Source organism: Sus scrofa, chromosome 6 (assembly GCF_000003025.6).
Source record: "Sus scrofa isolate TJ Tabasco breed Duroc chromosome 6, Sscrofa11.1, whole genome shotgun sequence".
Classification (NCBI taxonomy): Eukaryota; Metazoa; Chordata; class Mammalia; order Artiodactyla; family Suidae; genus Sus; species Sus scrofa.
The window spans coordinates 42,731,711-42,744,708 of record NC_010448.4 but is presented as its reverse complement, the minus strand read 5'-3'; the positions used below and the strand labels follow the sequence as shown (position 1 = coordinate 42,744,708).

Here is a 12,998-nt window from a genome sequence, read left to right as displayed (position 1 = left end):
ACGGGAACTCAAGGTTTTGGTTTGGGGTTTTTTTGGTTTATTTTGTTTTTCAGTTTTAACTTTTATTTGTAGCATATTAAAAAACTTGATGTGACACAAGTTAGAAATTTGGTTTTATTACACTTGAAATTCTTGCATTACATTCTATGACTTTTGTAATCTAGACTTGGCCTCCCAGATCAGACCTATCCAAGGCTCAGTCAGTTCGGTGGGCTCCGACCACCCAAGGCTTGGGGAGGGGATGCATCCAAGAGCATCCACCTGGGCTTTGAGCAGCAGCCCCTCACTTGGAGTCCATCCCCTCTCCCGCCACAGGGGTACAGGAAGCAGGCAGCCCTGGAACTGGGTGACATCAATCACTGCCTGGCAGAGCAGCAGGAAGACTTCGCTAGCAAGACAGCTCAGTACCAGCAGGAGGTGAGGTACCTCCACCGGGTGCTGCAGGAGAAACAGGATGTCCTGGATGAGGCGCTGAAGCAGAAAAGGTCTGGCTGCCCCAAGCCCCGTGTAATGGGCTTATGTTTTAAACATTTGGTAGAATTTTCTGGTAGAACTCTGGCAACAAAACCCCTCTTTTATGTAGGTGATAGCTTATTTTTTGTTCTTATATTTTATCTGATTTCAATATTGGTTTTGATTTTTATTTGCTCCTCATTTTTTTTTTTCTTTTAAAAGATTCCCCCCAGCAGTTGCCATGTAACACTGTGTGTGTGGAAGGTGTACAGTGCGATGATTTGATGCACATTGATGTTGTGAGGTGATGACCTCATAAGAGTAGTTAGCATATCCTTCACCTAATTACCATTTTGTTGTTGTATGATGAGAGTATTTAAGATCTGCTTTCTTAGCAGCTTTCAAGTGTATAACACTATACTGTTTGGTTTGTTTGTTGTCTTTTTAGGGCTGCACCCCCAGCATATGGAGGTTCCCAGGCTAGGGGTGGAATCAGAGCTACAGCTGCCGGCCTGCACCACAGCCACAGCAACACAGGATCCAAGCTGTGTCTGCAACCTATACCACAGCTCACGGCAACGCGGCATCCTTAGCCCACTGAGCGAGGCCAGGGATTGAACCCACAACCCCATGGTTCCTAGTTAGATTCGTTTCCGCTGCGCCTCAACGGGTACTCCAATATAAGACTGTACTGCTAACTGTAGTCTCCATGCTGTACATTAGATGCCAGGTCTTCATTTTCTTTTCTTTCTTTTTTTTTTGGGAGGGGGGCTGCACCCAAGGCATGTAGCAGTTCCGAGGCCAGAGATCAAACCTGTGCAACTGCAGCGACAATGCCAGGCCCTTACCCCACTGAGACACGTGGGAATGGGAATGCCCCTCCTTTTTTTTTTTTTTTTATTCGAATGCTTTTTTAGAATATGAAAACAAGAACAAAATTTATTCGAATGCTTTTTTAGAATATGAAAACAATTGGCCTCTTGGTTTTTTTTTTTTTTAATGATTTTTACTTTTCCCATTATAGTTGGTTTACAGTGTTATGTCAGTTTCTACTGTACAGCACAGTGACCTAGTCATATACATATATATACACACATTCTTTTTCTCCCATTATCCTCCATCATGTTCCATCACAAGTGACTGGATATAGTTCCTGGTGCTATACAGCAGGATCTCATTGCTTATCCACTCCAAATGCAGTAGGTTGCATCTATTAACTGCAGACTCCTAGTCCATCCCACTCCCTCCCCCTCCCCCTTGGCAACCACAAGTCTGTTCTCCAAGTCCATGAGTTTCTGTGGAGAGGTTCCACTTATATAGTGATATCATATGGTATTTGTCTTTCTCTTTCTGACTTACTTCACTTAGTAGGAGAGTCTCTAGTTCCATCCATGTTGCTGCATCATTTTGTTCTTTTTTATGGCTGAGTATTATCCCATCGTGTAGATATACCATATCTTTTTTTTTTTTTTTTTTTTTTTTTTTTGCTTTTTAGGGCTGTACCTGCAGCATATGGAAGTTCCCAGGCTAAGTAAGGGTTGACTTGGAGCTATAGCTGCCGGTCTATACCATAGCCACAGCAACGCCGGATCCAAGCCACGTCTGCCAACTACACCACAGCTCATGGCAACACCAGATCCTTAACCCACTAATTGAGGCCAGGGATTGAACCTGCATCCTCATGGTTACTAGTCAGATTCATTTCCACTGAGCCACGACGGGTACTCCAATAAACTACATCTTCTTAATCCATTCATCTGTCAATGGACATTTAGGTTGTTTTCTAAATGTCTTGGCTATTGTGAATAGTGCTGCAGTGAAATTCCCTCCTTTTCTTGTTGTTTGTTTGTTTCTTTGGCTACAGAATGTGGAAGTTCCCAAGACAGGGATTGAGCCAAAGCCAAATCCTTAACCAATAGGCCACCAGGGAACTCCTCTTTAGTCCCTCCTTTAAAAAATTCTTGCGGAGTTCCCGTTTCGGCTCAGTGGTTAACGAATCCGACTAGGAACCATGAGATTGCGGGTTTGATCCCTGGCCTTGCTCAGTGGGTTAAGGATCCGGCGTTGCTGTGAGCTGCGGTGTAGGTCACAGACTCGGCTCAGATCCCACTTTGCTGTGGCTCTGGCGTAGGCCGGTGGCTACAGCTCCAATTCGACCCCTAGCCTGGGAACCTCCATATGCCGAGGGTGCGGCCCTAGAAAAATGCAAAAAGACAAAAAAAAAAATTCTTGCTGCTTGAATGTTGGACTTCCTAAATCAATCCAGTCCTCTCATTGTCCTTTCCTTTCCTTCATCTTTCATCTCTGATTTGTTTAAGTTCCATTTTCTTGGGAGATTTTATTAAATTTTGATTTTTTTTATTAAATTTTGATTATGCTATTTTTTTTTTTCTGTGAACTTTAAAATTTAGAAGTCTTGGGAGTTCCCTTGTAGCACAGTGACCTAAGGATCCAGCATTGTCACTGCTGTGGCTTGGGTCACTGCTGTGGCTTGGGTTTGATCCCCCACCCAGAAACTTCCGCAAGCCATGGACGTGTCCGAAAATAAATAAATAAATAAATAAATAAATAAATAACAATAAAATTTTGGCTTCTTCCCCTTTATAAAATCACAGTCAGAAGACTGTAGGTGTGTTGTGACCTCTGTGTCTGTAAGGTGCCCTCTCAGTTAACACCTCTGCCGGTACACGTGTGATGGAGGAGGTGCTGCCAGGGTGTCGAAAACCCTGGGGAATGCTGCAAGTTTTGCAAAGGTGAACCTAGTGTCCCCTCACGTTGTTTGGGTTTCACGTTTTAGGTGGCCTTTTCAGAATGGCTTTGATGTTTTCGACAGACTGGCACATAACCTGATGCATGCAGGAGAATCTTAATGACCCTGTGGACTGTGATTTTCTTTAACAAGGAGCAGGGTATTTGCTACCAAGCAGAATACTGTTAGCTCTTTATGTTTTCTATCAGCCTGATGCTTTTTAACGCCAAAAGGAAGCCTCATCTAACAGGTTTTCTTAGTCACAGAACTTTTTACCACAGTAAATGGTCATTTTATAAAACCTGGGCTGATGTCCAGTTTCTTGCCCGCTATGAGGTTTAGAATTGCATTCATCAAATGGAACTTTGTGTTTCACTTTCTCCCTTATTCCATTGTTTGCCCTTTAATGTTTCGAAAGTTAACCCTTCTATTTCTGTTCTTTCAAGTGTTACCCTTGAGATTCTGCTGTGGTTACTTAACATATTCCCTGTTTCAACATAGTTGTTTTATTTTGATTTACCTGGAGTTTACCAGTTTCTTTGCTTTCTCTTCTTTTTTGCACCTTAGACCTTATTTCTCAGATTATTTTCCTTCTTCCTGAGATACATTAGGAGTTTCTTTAGTGAGAGTAAGCTTTGGTAATTTTTATCTGAAAAATGTCTGCATTTTGCCCTTATCCTTGTGAGTTGATTTTTGCTGGGTAAAGAATCCTACCTTGCGCACCCAGTGCCGCAGGATAACAGGGAGTCCTGGAAGGTAGAGCAAAACACACAAGACATCTGGAAAGTGGGGGACCGGGAGGCACTCTGTTTCACAGAACGAAGGCACTGGCCTTTAGCCCACACGACTTTTATTAAGGAAGGTGCCTTATGTAGATTAGTGAGCAGGGACTAGCGGAGGCAATGACAAAGCTCCCTCCTAGTGAATAACAAAGGAAACTGCGAGCACTGGTGCATCCCTCTAGGGCGCTGTGCCACTGCCTATAGAATAGCATGGTTTGTGCATAACTCCCTTATTTTGTCTTTGAAGGAGACCCTGTACTTTAGAACTCTGTGTCAGCAGATATTTGCCTCCTGCAGAGTTCAGCTGTTCCGTGGTCTCCACCGCCACCTTGAAAGTCTTAATTCTCTCCGCATATTCAGCTGTGTTCTCTGTTTCATTCTTGCTGTTGAGAAGTCTTTTGTCCCTTTTATTTTATTTTATTTTATTTTATTTTATTTTATTTATTTATTTATTGTCTTTTTAGGGCCACACTCAGGGCATATGGAGGTTCCCAGGCTAGGGGTCCAGTCAGAGCTGTAGCTGCCGGCCTGTGACACAGCCACCAAAACGAGGGATCCGAGCCGTGTCTGGGACCTACACCACAGCTCATGGCAATGCCGGATCTTTAACCCACTGAACAAGGCCAGGGATCGAACCTGTGTCCTCATGGATGCTAGTCAGATTCGTTTCCACTAACCCGTGACGGGAACTCCCTTTTGTCCCCTTTAAAACTAGGTGAGGCATCATTTCTCTTGCCTCTTTTGAGATCTTTGTCTCTTGGAGTCTGCAATTTCCTTGTTTTTAACTATGAACTTATTGTTACTTGTCTATTCTCTATATTCTTATTCTCTATAGCTTTGATTTTGTCTCTTCCACTACTTCTGGAAAAGAAGAAATAATCTCTTGAAATAAGTCTTCTCCCTTCTTTGTTAGATTTCTTTTTGGAACTCAGATTAAATGTATGTTAGACCCTCTTACCGAATCTTCCATGTGTCTTATTATTTACATTTTCTGTTTCCTTGTCTTTCTGGTCTTATATTCTGGGAAATTCTTCTCAGTATTTCAGTTTACTCATTCTCTCTTCAGTTGTGTTCAGCGAACTATTTAACCTAGCCATCGAGTTTTCTTATATCAACAACTATATATTTCAATTTCAGAAGTACTGTTTGTCTCTTGAAAATCTACCTAGTCATTGTGAAAGTAAATTCTTGGTCTTCGCTTATTTTTAATACATCTTTGGTTTCATTCATAGTTATTTTATATTCTGTGTATGACAGTTTCATTATCTGAGATTTGGAGGTCTGAAATCTGGTTTTTTGATTCTTGTCCTATGTGACTTACTTCTTTCTAGGTGCAATAATTTTTTAATGATTGAATTTAGTCTGTGGAGTCATGGGGTCCTGGATTGAGGATGTTTTTTTCCAGAGAAGGTTTGCATTTGCTTCTCTTTGGTGCAGAGCTTATTTTCAATCTGGAGCCACTTTCATTTTTTAAATTTTTTTATTTTATTTTATTTTATTTTTGCTTTTTAGAGCCACACCTGCAGCATATGGAAGTTCCCAGGCTAGGGGTCTAATCAGAGCTGTAGCCGCTGGCTTACACCACAGCAACACCAGATCCAAGCCATGCCTGCAACCTACACCACAGTTCACAGCAGCACTAGGTCCTTAACCCACTGAGCGAGGCCAGGAATCAAACCCGTGTCTTCATGGACACTAGTCAGGTTCATTAATCCCTGAACCATGACAGGAACTCCTAATTTTATTATTAATTTAAAAAATAGTCTGTAGAGATGCTTTTTTTTAACTATAAAAGGACTTTGAAAATGTCCACAATGCCATTATTACATTTATAATGAATGTGTTATTTCTTAATATATATTTTTCAGAATTGCATTCTGGGTGGTTTCTTCTGCTCAATATTCTACTTTACTAATTCTCTCTTTGACTGTGTACAGTGTACTTTTAATCCATCTATTGAGTCTTTGCTCTGATTATCTCAAAAATGTTTTACTCTTGGTTCACTCCAGTCAGGGCCTGGGGAGCACTATAGATTCAAATTCAGATTCATTTGAAAATAGGCCAGGGGCTGTGGTCCCCAAGCAGCCTTTCAGAGCAGGTTTCTTTTGAAGATTGACAGATTTTTCCACCCAGCCATCCTTTCTTAGAGGGTTTGTCCCACATCTCCACTTACCTGCCTAATTCTGGGACACCCAGCTCAGTATTTCCAGGAAGAAGAGGAGAAACATGGACACGAGTGAGCCCTGGGTTTTCTGTCACACCCAGTTTGCACAGGCCCAAGCCTCATCCCCATTCTACAGAAATTTGGGGTTTCTAGCACAGGCTTCTGTTGTAAAAGCAATACCAAAATTTTGTTTGCCTACCTCTGTGATTTCAATTTAATCTTTTTTTTTTTTTTCCTGCCGTTAGAGATCTCCTAGTCTCTTTGCTTTGAGTTCAGCTATACATTACTAAGATGTAAGGTGTCAGACATCTGGGTGTTTTGTGCCTGGGGATTTTTTAGACGTAGCATAATGAAATAGTGCCCAGCACTCACTTGGCACCATGGGCTTTAGAAGGAAGCAGCAGTTCACAAGAAAAGTGACCCTGGACAAATGGGTATGTCACTGGCCTCCCTGAATCTCAGTGTCCTCCCCTTTACACAGTGGCGCTGAGTCCAGCTGGGAATCCCGTTTCTAACACTTAACCATCTGGCAGCGTCCGTGAAGGAGCTGGCCTCCCCAACCCCGCCACCTGGCCCGAGGCCTGCTTTTCTTCCCAGGCCGAGGCCTGCTCTTCTTCCCCTGTGGGGCTCACCATCCTGTAAGGGGATGGCTGCTGTCACCTGGTCAGCTCCCTCGGTGGACCACTGCCCTGTGGGGATGCAGGTCCCTGGTTTGCCCGGTTTGCTCGGTGCTGCACTCTGGCCCCGTCACAGAGTCCTCTTGCTCAGGACTTTGCTTTTCTCACAAGCCTTGGTTCCCTCTGGGCACTCGCTCTTCTGGCCCAAGGTCTGGGCCAGTCTACTCTGGGTATCACTTCCCACGGCCCCCTCCTCACCCCGTAAGTACACTCTCAGTGTCTGGTCCCACTGGTGGCTCTGTGGATGGGGCTGTGAATGGTGCCAGGTCACAGTGGAGCAGGCAGAGGGAACACGGAGGAGGCTCACAGGACCTGGGCCGCGTGGGTGCCCACAGCCGAAGCCGCTGTGCTGGAGCTCAGCCCCTGGGGCTGTTGTCTTTCATTTCGTGCACGTGAATGCCGTGGGGGCCAAAGGGTGTGTGCAGCGGTGCCAAAATAAAGGAAAAAGCAAAACGTCAAAAGGAAAGCTAAGAAGTCATTTTTAGCCTGTGCCTTTGTATTTTTTCTATTTCCAGGGGCCCTCAGGCTTCGCCCGGCAGTGGGAGTCTTGCCTCAGAGCCCAAGCACAATGGGCTCTGTGCTCTGACGTTTGACATTCTTCCATCGGGTTCTTGCTACTTCAGGATCCATAAAGGGCTCTATAAATGTTTTTTTTTTTTTTCAATTGTGCTATTCTAAACTTTTTTTTTTTTTTTTTTGGCTTTTTGCCTTTTCTAGGGCCACTCCCGAGGCATATGGACGTTTCCAGGCTACAGGTCTAATCAGAGCTGTAGCTGCCGGCCTACACCACAGCCACAGCATCGCCAGATGCGAGCCGCATCTGCGACCAACACCACAGCTCACAGCAACGCTGGATCCCTAACCCACTGAGCGAGGCTGGGGATTGAACCCGCAACCTCATGGTTCCTAGTCGGATTCATTAACCACTGAGCCACGACAGGAACTCCGTGTTTTAAACTTTTTCTGTTTGGTTTGTTTCTCTCAGAGAAGTGGAAGGCGAGCTCGAGGTTGTCTGGGAGTCCACCTCCAAGGAGAACCAAAGGATCCGAGAGCTTCTCCAGGCCGTGCTGGAGAGGGCAGGCCCGGGGGACACCCCCAGAGCTTTGGAGGACCCCCGCATGGACGCCGACTCGCCAGGAGACAGGCTGGACGGCTGCAGCTTCAGCTACTGTGACATGAGGCCACCCCCCACTGCCCGCCAGGGTCTGTGGGAGCTCCTGGGCTAGAGCCCCCTCGGCGGAGGCACTGCCTTCGCGGGACAAGGCAGGGCAGGCCCACCGCCGCTGAAGCATTTCTTCTCCTCAGGGCAAGGAAGGGATAACCTATTTCAAGGAGGACATGGAACCCAGGTTTTACATTTTGCTTTATTTCTTAAACGTTCCCCTGAAGCACATTTAGCCAGTGCACGTCCTCTGACCCCACTGCCACTGAGCGGGGCTCTGTGAGACCCGTTGCTCATGCTGACGGGTGACCTGATGAACTGACCTGTCTCCGGACTCCTAGACCTGCACGGGGAAGCACCAGCGGAAACAGCAGACAGGATGGAACACCCAGCCCGCGTGACTGATGCGTGTGTTTAACCAGACAAGCCGTCCATGGAGGCAGCAGCCTTGATATCTGTGCATTACGTCTAGGTGGCGTTTTATTGTTTGGTAAAAAAACAGGTGCTGGTCCTTGTGCCCCAGTAAGTTGTAGAAAATCTGTTCTGCCTCCACCTCCAGCCCTTGTCTGTCCGCCCACCTGGGAGGGAACTTCTGCTGCGAAGCCACCCTCACCCCCCACCCCCTCGAGAGCCTTGATCCTGAGCACCAAGGCAGGGTCCCTGCCCCCACCGCCACCCCCGAGAAGGGTGCCAGGGCCTTGGTCCTGCTCCACCCTGTGCCTCCTCCTCAGGTAGGTCACCCCCGCCTCGCAGGACCATTCACAGGGACGTCCCACCTGCCTCGGGCTGCTTGTCCCCTGCCTGCTGGAAGAAGGCAGGGACATCACCTACCAAGGACCCTAAACAGTGGTACGGAGGGTAGAATTCTGCCGCATCCTCAGACAAAACCCCTCAGAGCCACGACCTGTGTCCTTTCAGGTGTGCAGAGAGGCCCGGCATTGGTCCCGGGTCCCGGGTCCCGGGTCCCAGGTGAGAGTGATGCATCTGCGCTTTGGTCGCTAGGTGGGAAGTTGAGATAGAAAGTCATCATTACCTTTTATTAAACTTGTTCAACAGTTAAAGAACTAGAATTTTTTTTCATTTTCCCAGGGATGGAAAGACTCACCGGGACTTTAACCTCTGTATGGTCTCCTAGGAGATGACTTTGATGTTATTTCAGGGGAGCTTGGGCCACCTGCCTAACACCCTGCAGACAGGCTGGAAGGTGGCAGCAGCCCCGTGAGCCTCCTGCCTCCAGACCTGCGCACAGGGGGCAGCTTGTCCGTGGGTCGCTGCTGTTGCCACATCACCTGGAGAACCACATTTGTTAACCCTGCCTTTTTCTGGCCTTCAGAGAGAGTATTTTATTCCCTTGAGAAATGAATGTTTTTCCACTTCTGCTCTATCACATGTTACCAACATACTTTGCAAGTTCAGTGACCCCTGAGCCTCCTCATGGCCTCCCGCTGGGTGCTGCACGAAACAGGCCAGTGAGCTCCGCATCCAGGTTGCAAAGGAGGGCAGAGCAGGCGAGGTAGTGAACGACAGTGGAGCCGAGAGGCACCAAGCCCAGGCCTGAGCCGGAACACCCTGCCTTGCAGAATGGACAGGGTCCCAGGGGCTGGTGAAGGGGGCTGTGTGAGCAGCGGTGGGGCTGTGAGCTAAAGGTTAGGATGGGTAACGAGGCCTGACTGCTGGGAGGAGGCTCCCATTCCTCTGCATCCTGCAGGTCTCCAGTCTGAGCAGGAGCCAGTCCCGTTTTCTCTCAGTCCTCATGAGTCTTGGTGCTAGTGATAGAAAGGTCCTGATCAGGATGAAAGTAACCCAAGGCAAACAGGAACCCATGTGAGCCCTGCCGCCTTTGGCGAGGTTTAAGAGCCACCCTGGGGGGAGTTCCTGTCGTGGCACAGTGGAAACAAATCCAACTAGGAACCATGAGGTTTCGGGTTCGATCCCTAGCCTCGCTCAGTGGGTTAAAGATCCAGCGTTGCCATGAGCTGTGGTATAGGTCACAGACGTGGCTTGGATCCCACATTGCTGTGGCTGTAGTGTAGGCTGGTGGCTACAGCTCCCATTAGACCCCTAGCCTGGGAACCTCCATGTTCTGCAGGTATGGCCCTAAAAAGACAGAAAACAAAAACAAAAAAACAGCCCTGGGGAAGTGGAGAGAGGGCTGGGCACAAACGTGAATGTGGCTGTGACTTTGGTGTGACAGCAGGTGAGAGGCTATAGGGGAGGTGGGGTCAGAAGTGACACCTCTTTGTTTTGCCTTTTCTAGGGCCACTCCAGCATATGGAGGTTCCCAGGCTAGGAGTCTAATCGCAGCTGTAGCCGCCGGCCTACACCACAGCCACAGCAACATCAGATCCCAGCCACATCTGCGACCTACACCACAGCTCACAGCAATGCCAGATCCTTAACCCACTGAGCGAGGCCAGGGATCGAACCCGCAACTTCACAGTTCCTAGTCTGATTCATTTCCGCTGTGCCTCTATGGGAACTCCCAGAAGTGACACCTGTGCCCTTAACCTCTGAGAAGAATGGGAGAGACCCCCACCCTCTTCCAACAGCTTCAATCTATGGAGATGACTGGATCATCTAACTCTCAGGAGAGGGGGACATTTTGGATTTTATTAGTTTTGAAGTAAATATATCTATTCAGCAAATGCTAATCGAGGTGTGCTGTTTGTTGAGAAGAGTGGCAGTGATGAAAGCAGACAATCTCAGAGCGCGCCGGGTGCTCAGAAGAAAACTGCCAGGACAGAAGCCCAGAGCCACGAGCTTCCAGAGCAAGCAGGGCCTCATGTCGTTGCGGCAAAACTGACGTGTGTGTAGGACCACGTGACACATGGAACTGCCTTTTTGACTATGCATTTTTATGAAATCTAAATATAGGTCAAGTATTTTTATTGAAAATCTAGCACCCAAATTGAGATGTGCTCTAAACATAAAATATATGCCAGGTTTTGAAGTCTTCCTATGAACAAAATATGAAAATATCTAATTTTATTGCTTTTATGTTGAGATAACATTTTGTATAAGATTAAATAAAATGCTATTAAAATTGACTTCACCTGGGTTTTTTGGGGGGGAGTTTGGTTTTTACTTTTTTTTTTTCTTTTTCTTTTCTAGGGCTGCTCCTGTGGCATATGGAGGTTCCCAGGCTAGGGGTCCAGTTGGAGCTGTAGCCGTCGGCCTACACCACAGCCACAGCAATGAGGGATCCAAACCAAGTCTGCGACCTACACCACAGCTCACAGCAATGCTGGATCCTTAACCCTCTGAGCGAGGCCAGGGATCAAACCTGCAGCCTCATAGTTCCTGGTTGGATTCATTAACCACTGAGCCACGAAGGGAACTCCTGGTTTGTTTTACTTTATTTAAAAAATGCAGCCACTAGAAAACTTTAAATCCCATATATATTATATATGTATAATAACATATACTATATATAATACATAGTATAAAAAAATTTTTTTTTTTTTTGTCTTTTTAGGGCCACACCTGCAGCATATGGAGATTCCCTTGCTAGGGGTCTAATTGGAGCTATAGCTGCCGGCCTACACCACAGCCACAGCAACGCAGGATCCAAGCTGCATCTGTGATCTACACCACAGCTTACGGCAATGCCCGATCCTTAACCCACTGAGCAAGGCCAGGGATCGAACCCACAACCTCATGGTTCCTAGTCAGATTCATTTCCGCTGTGCCATGATGGGAACTCTTATAAATAAATATAAATATGTAATATATATATATAATATAACGGCTCCCATTATAGTTCCCTTGGCCAGTTCTGTCTAGACCTAAATGTGAAAAGTAAAAGAAAGCTTCTAGAAGATAATTTGTGACTTTGGGTCAGGGAGAGAGGAAGAGAAAGACAAGCGAAGAGCAGGGGTGACCTCAGGCCGGCTCCCAGCCCTCTCCCACCAGCAGGGCTTGTGAACTCTCCAGAACAGACCACTTGTCCCCCTCTGCCCTGACTCCTCAAGCAGCTCGGCTCAGTGGTGAGCATTCCCACCCTCTGGGAGGACTTGCAACACTCCCAGACACTCTACACCTGACATCTAGGTCACCCCGGGGCACCCTCTCTGTCTCCACCAGGTTTTCCCATCAGCAGTAAAGGCTCCTCGGGTGTCCCCCAGGGGAACGAGAAGCTGCTCCTGGCCCCCACATTCTCCCCTCTCCATGGAGAACCCGGCCCCTGACGCTCTGCCCCGCTCCAGCCTGGCTGCTGCGCCATCTGCTGTAGTTCCCAGTCTGGTGCCACACCCAGGCTGCTCCCAGCTCCGCCCCGTCTCTGTGGACTCAGGGCTGCTGGGCCGTCCTGGCTCTGCCTGTGCCTTAAAGGCTGTGTCCTTCAACCCCGTCTCTTCTCGCCCCGTGCTCCCCTTGGCTGGATCTGCCCGAGACTCACACACCCATTGTCCCCTTCACAGCCCTGCTGAACCCCCGGGACCACTAGCCCTGATTAAGTAATTTATCAAAGAAAGAGTCTGTTCTATAGACACAGGAAAAGGACCCTCAGTATATAAGCAGCTCGTAATAGAAGGGACTGTTCAGGAAACAAAGGACCCATCTCTGCAGAGTCACCCCCTGAGGTGGCATGATTTGTGCTCTGCACAAAGGCTCCCAACCAAGGGGTGAGCAGACTCTGGCCAAGCACGTGTCCTGGAGGAAGAGGCACCTTGTTCTTCGTACCTGTCCCTCTCCAAGCCATGAGTCCACGGCACTATGTCCCCTCAGAAAAGGCTCTCTTTTTTTGTTATTGTTGGCCATGCCCAAGGACGCAAAGTTCCCAGGCCAAGGATCAAACCTAAGCACGGCAGTGACACCAGGCCCTTAACCCACTGAGCCACCAGGGAATTCCAAGAGGCTCCTTTTTATTATTTTATTTATTTATTCATTTTGTCTTTTTGCCTTTTCTAGGGCTGCTTCCGCAGCATATGGAGGTCCCCAGACTAGGGGTCTAATCGGAGCTGTAGCTGCCAGCCTATGCCAGAGCCACAGCAACGCAGGATCCGAGTTACGT

At 47.4% G+C, this 12,998-nt stretch overlaps 1 protein-coding gene across 7 annotated transcripts in view; it reads left to right on the top strand.

The window, feature by feature from the left end:
* CEP89 (centrosomal protein 89) overlaps positions 1 to 11,034 on the top strand; it is an 81,612-nt gene extending 70,578 nt beyond the window's left edge. For 2 of the 7 annotated variants that reach the window (XM_021094279.1, XM_021094285.1), the window contains 2 exons: positions 316 to 485; positions 7,811 to 9,041. In XM_021094279.1, the coding sequence (XP_020949938.1) occupies positions 316 to 485; positions 7,811 to 8,051 (411 nt within the window). In that variant the 3' untranslated portion in view covers positions 8,052 to 9,041. Of the gene's footprint in view, positions 1 to 315; positions 486 to 7,810 lie in introns of all 7 variants that reach the window. The other 5 variants (XM_021094280.1, XM_021094278.1, XM_021094281.1 and 2 more) reach the window with 5 other exon arrangements.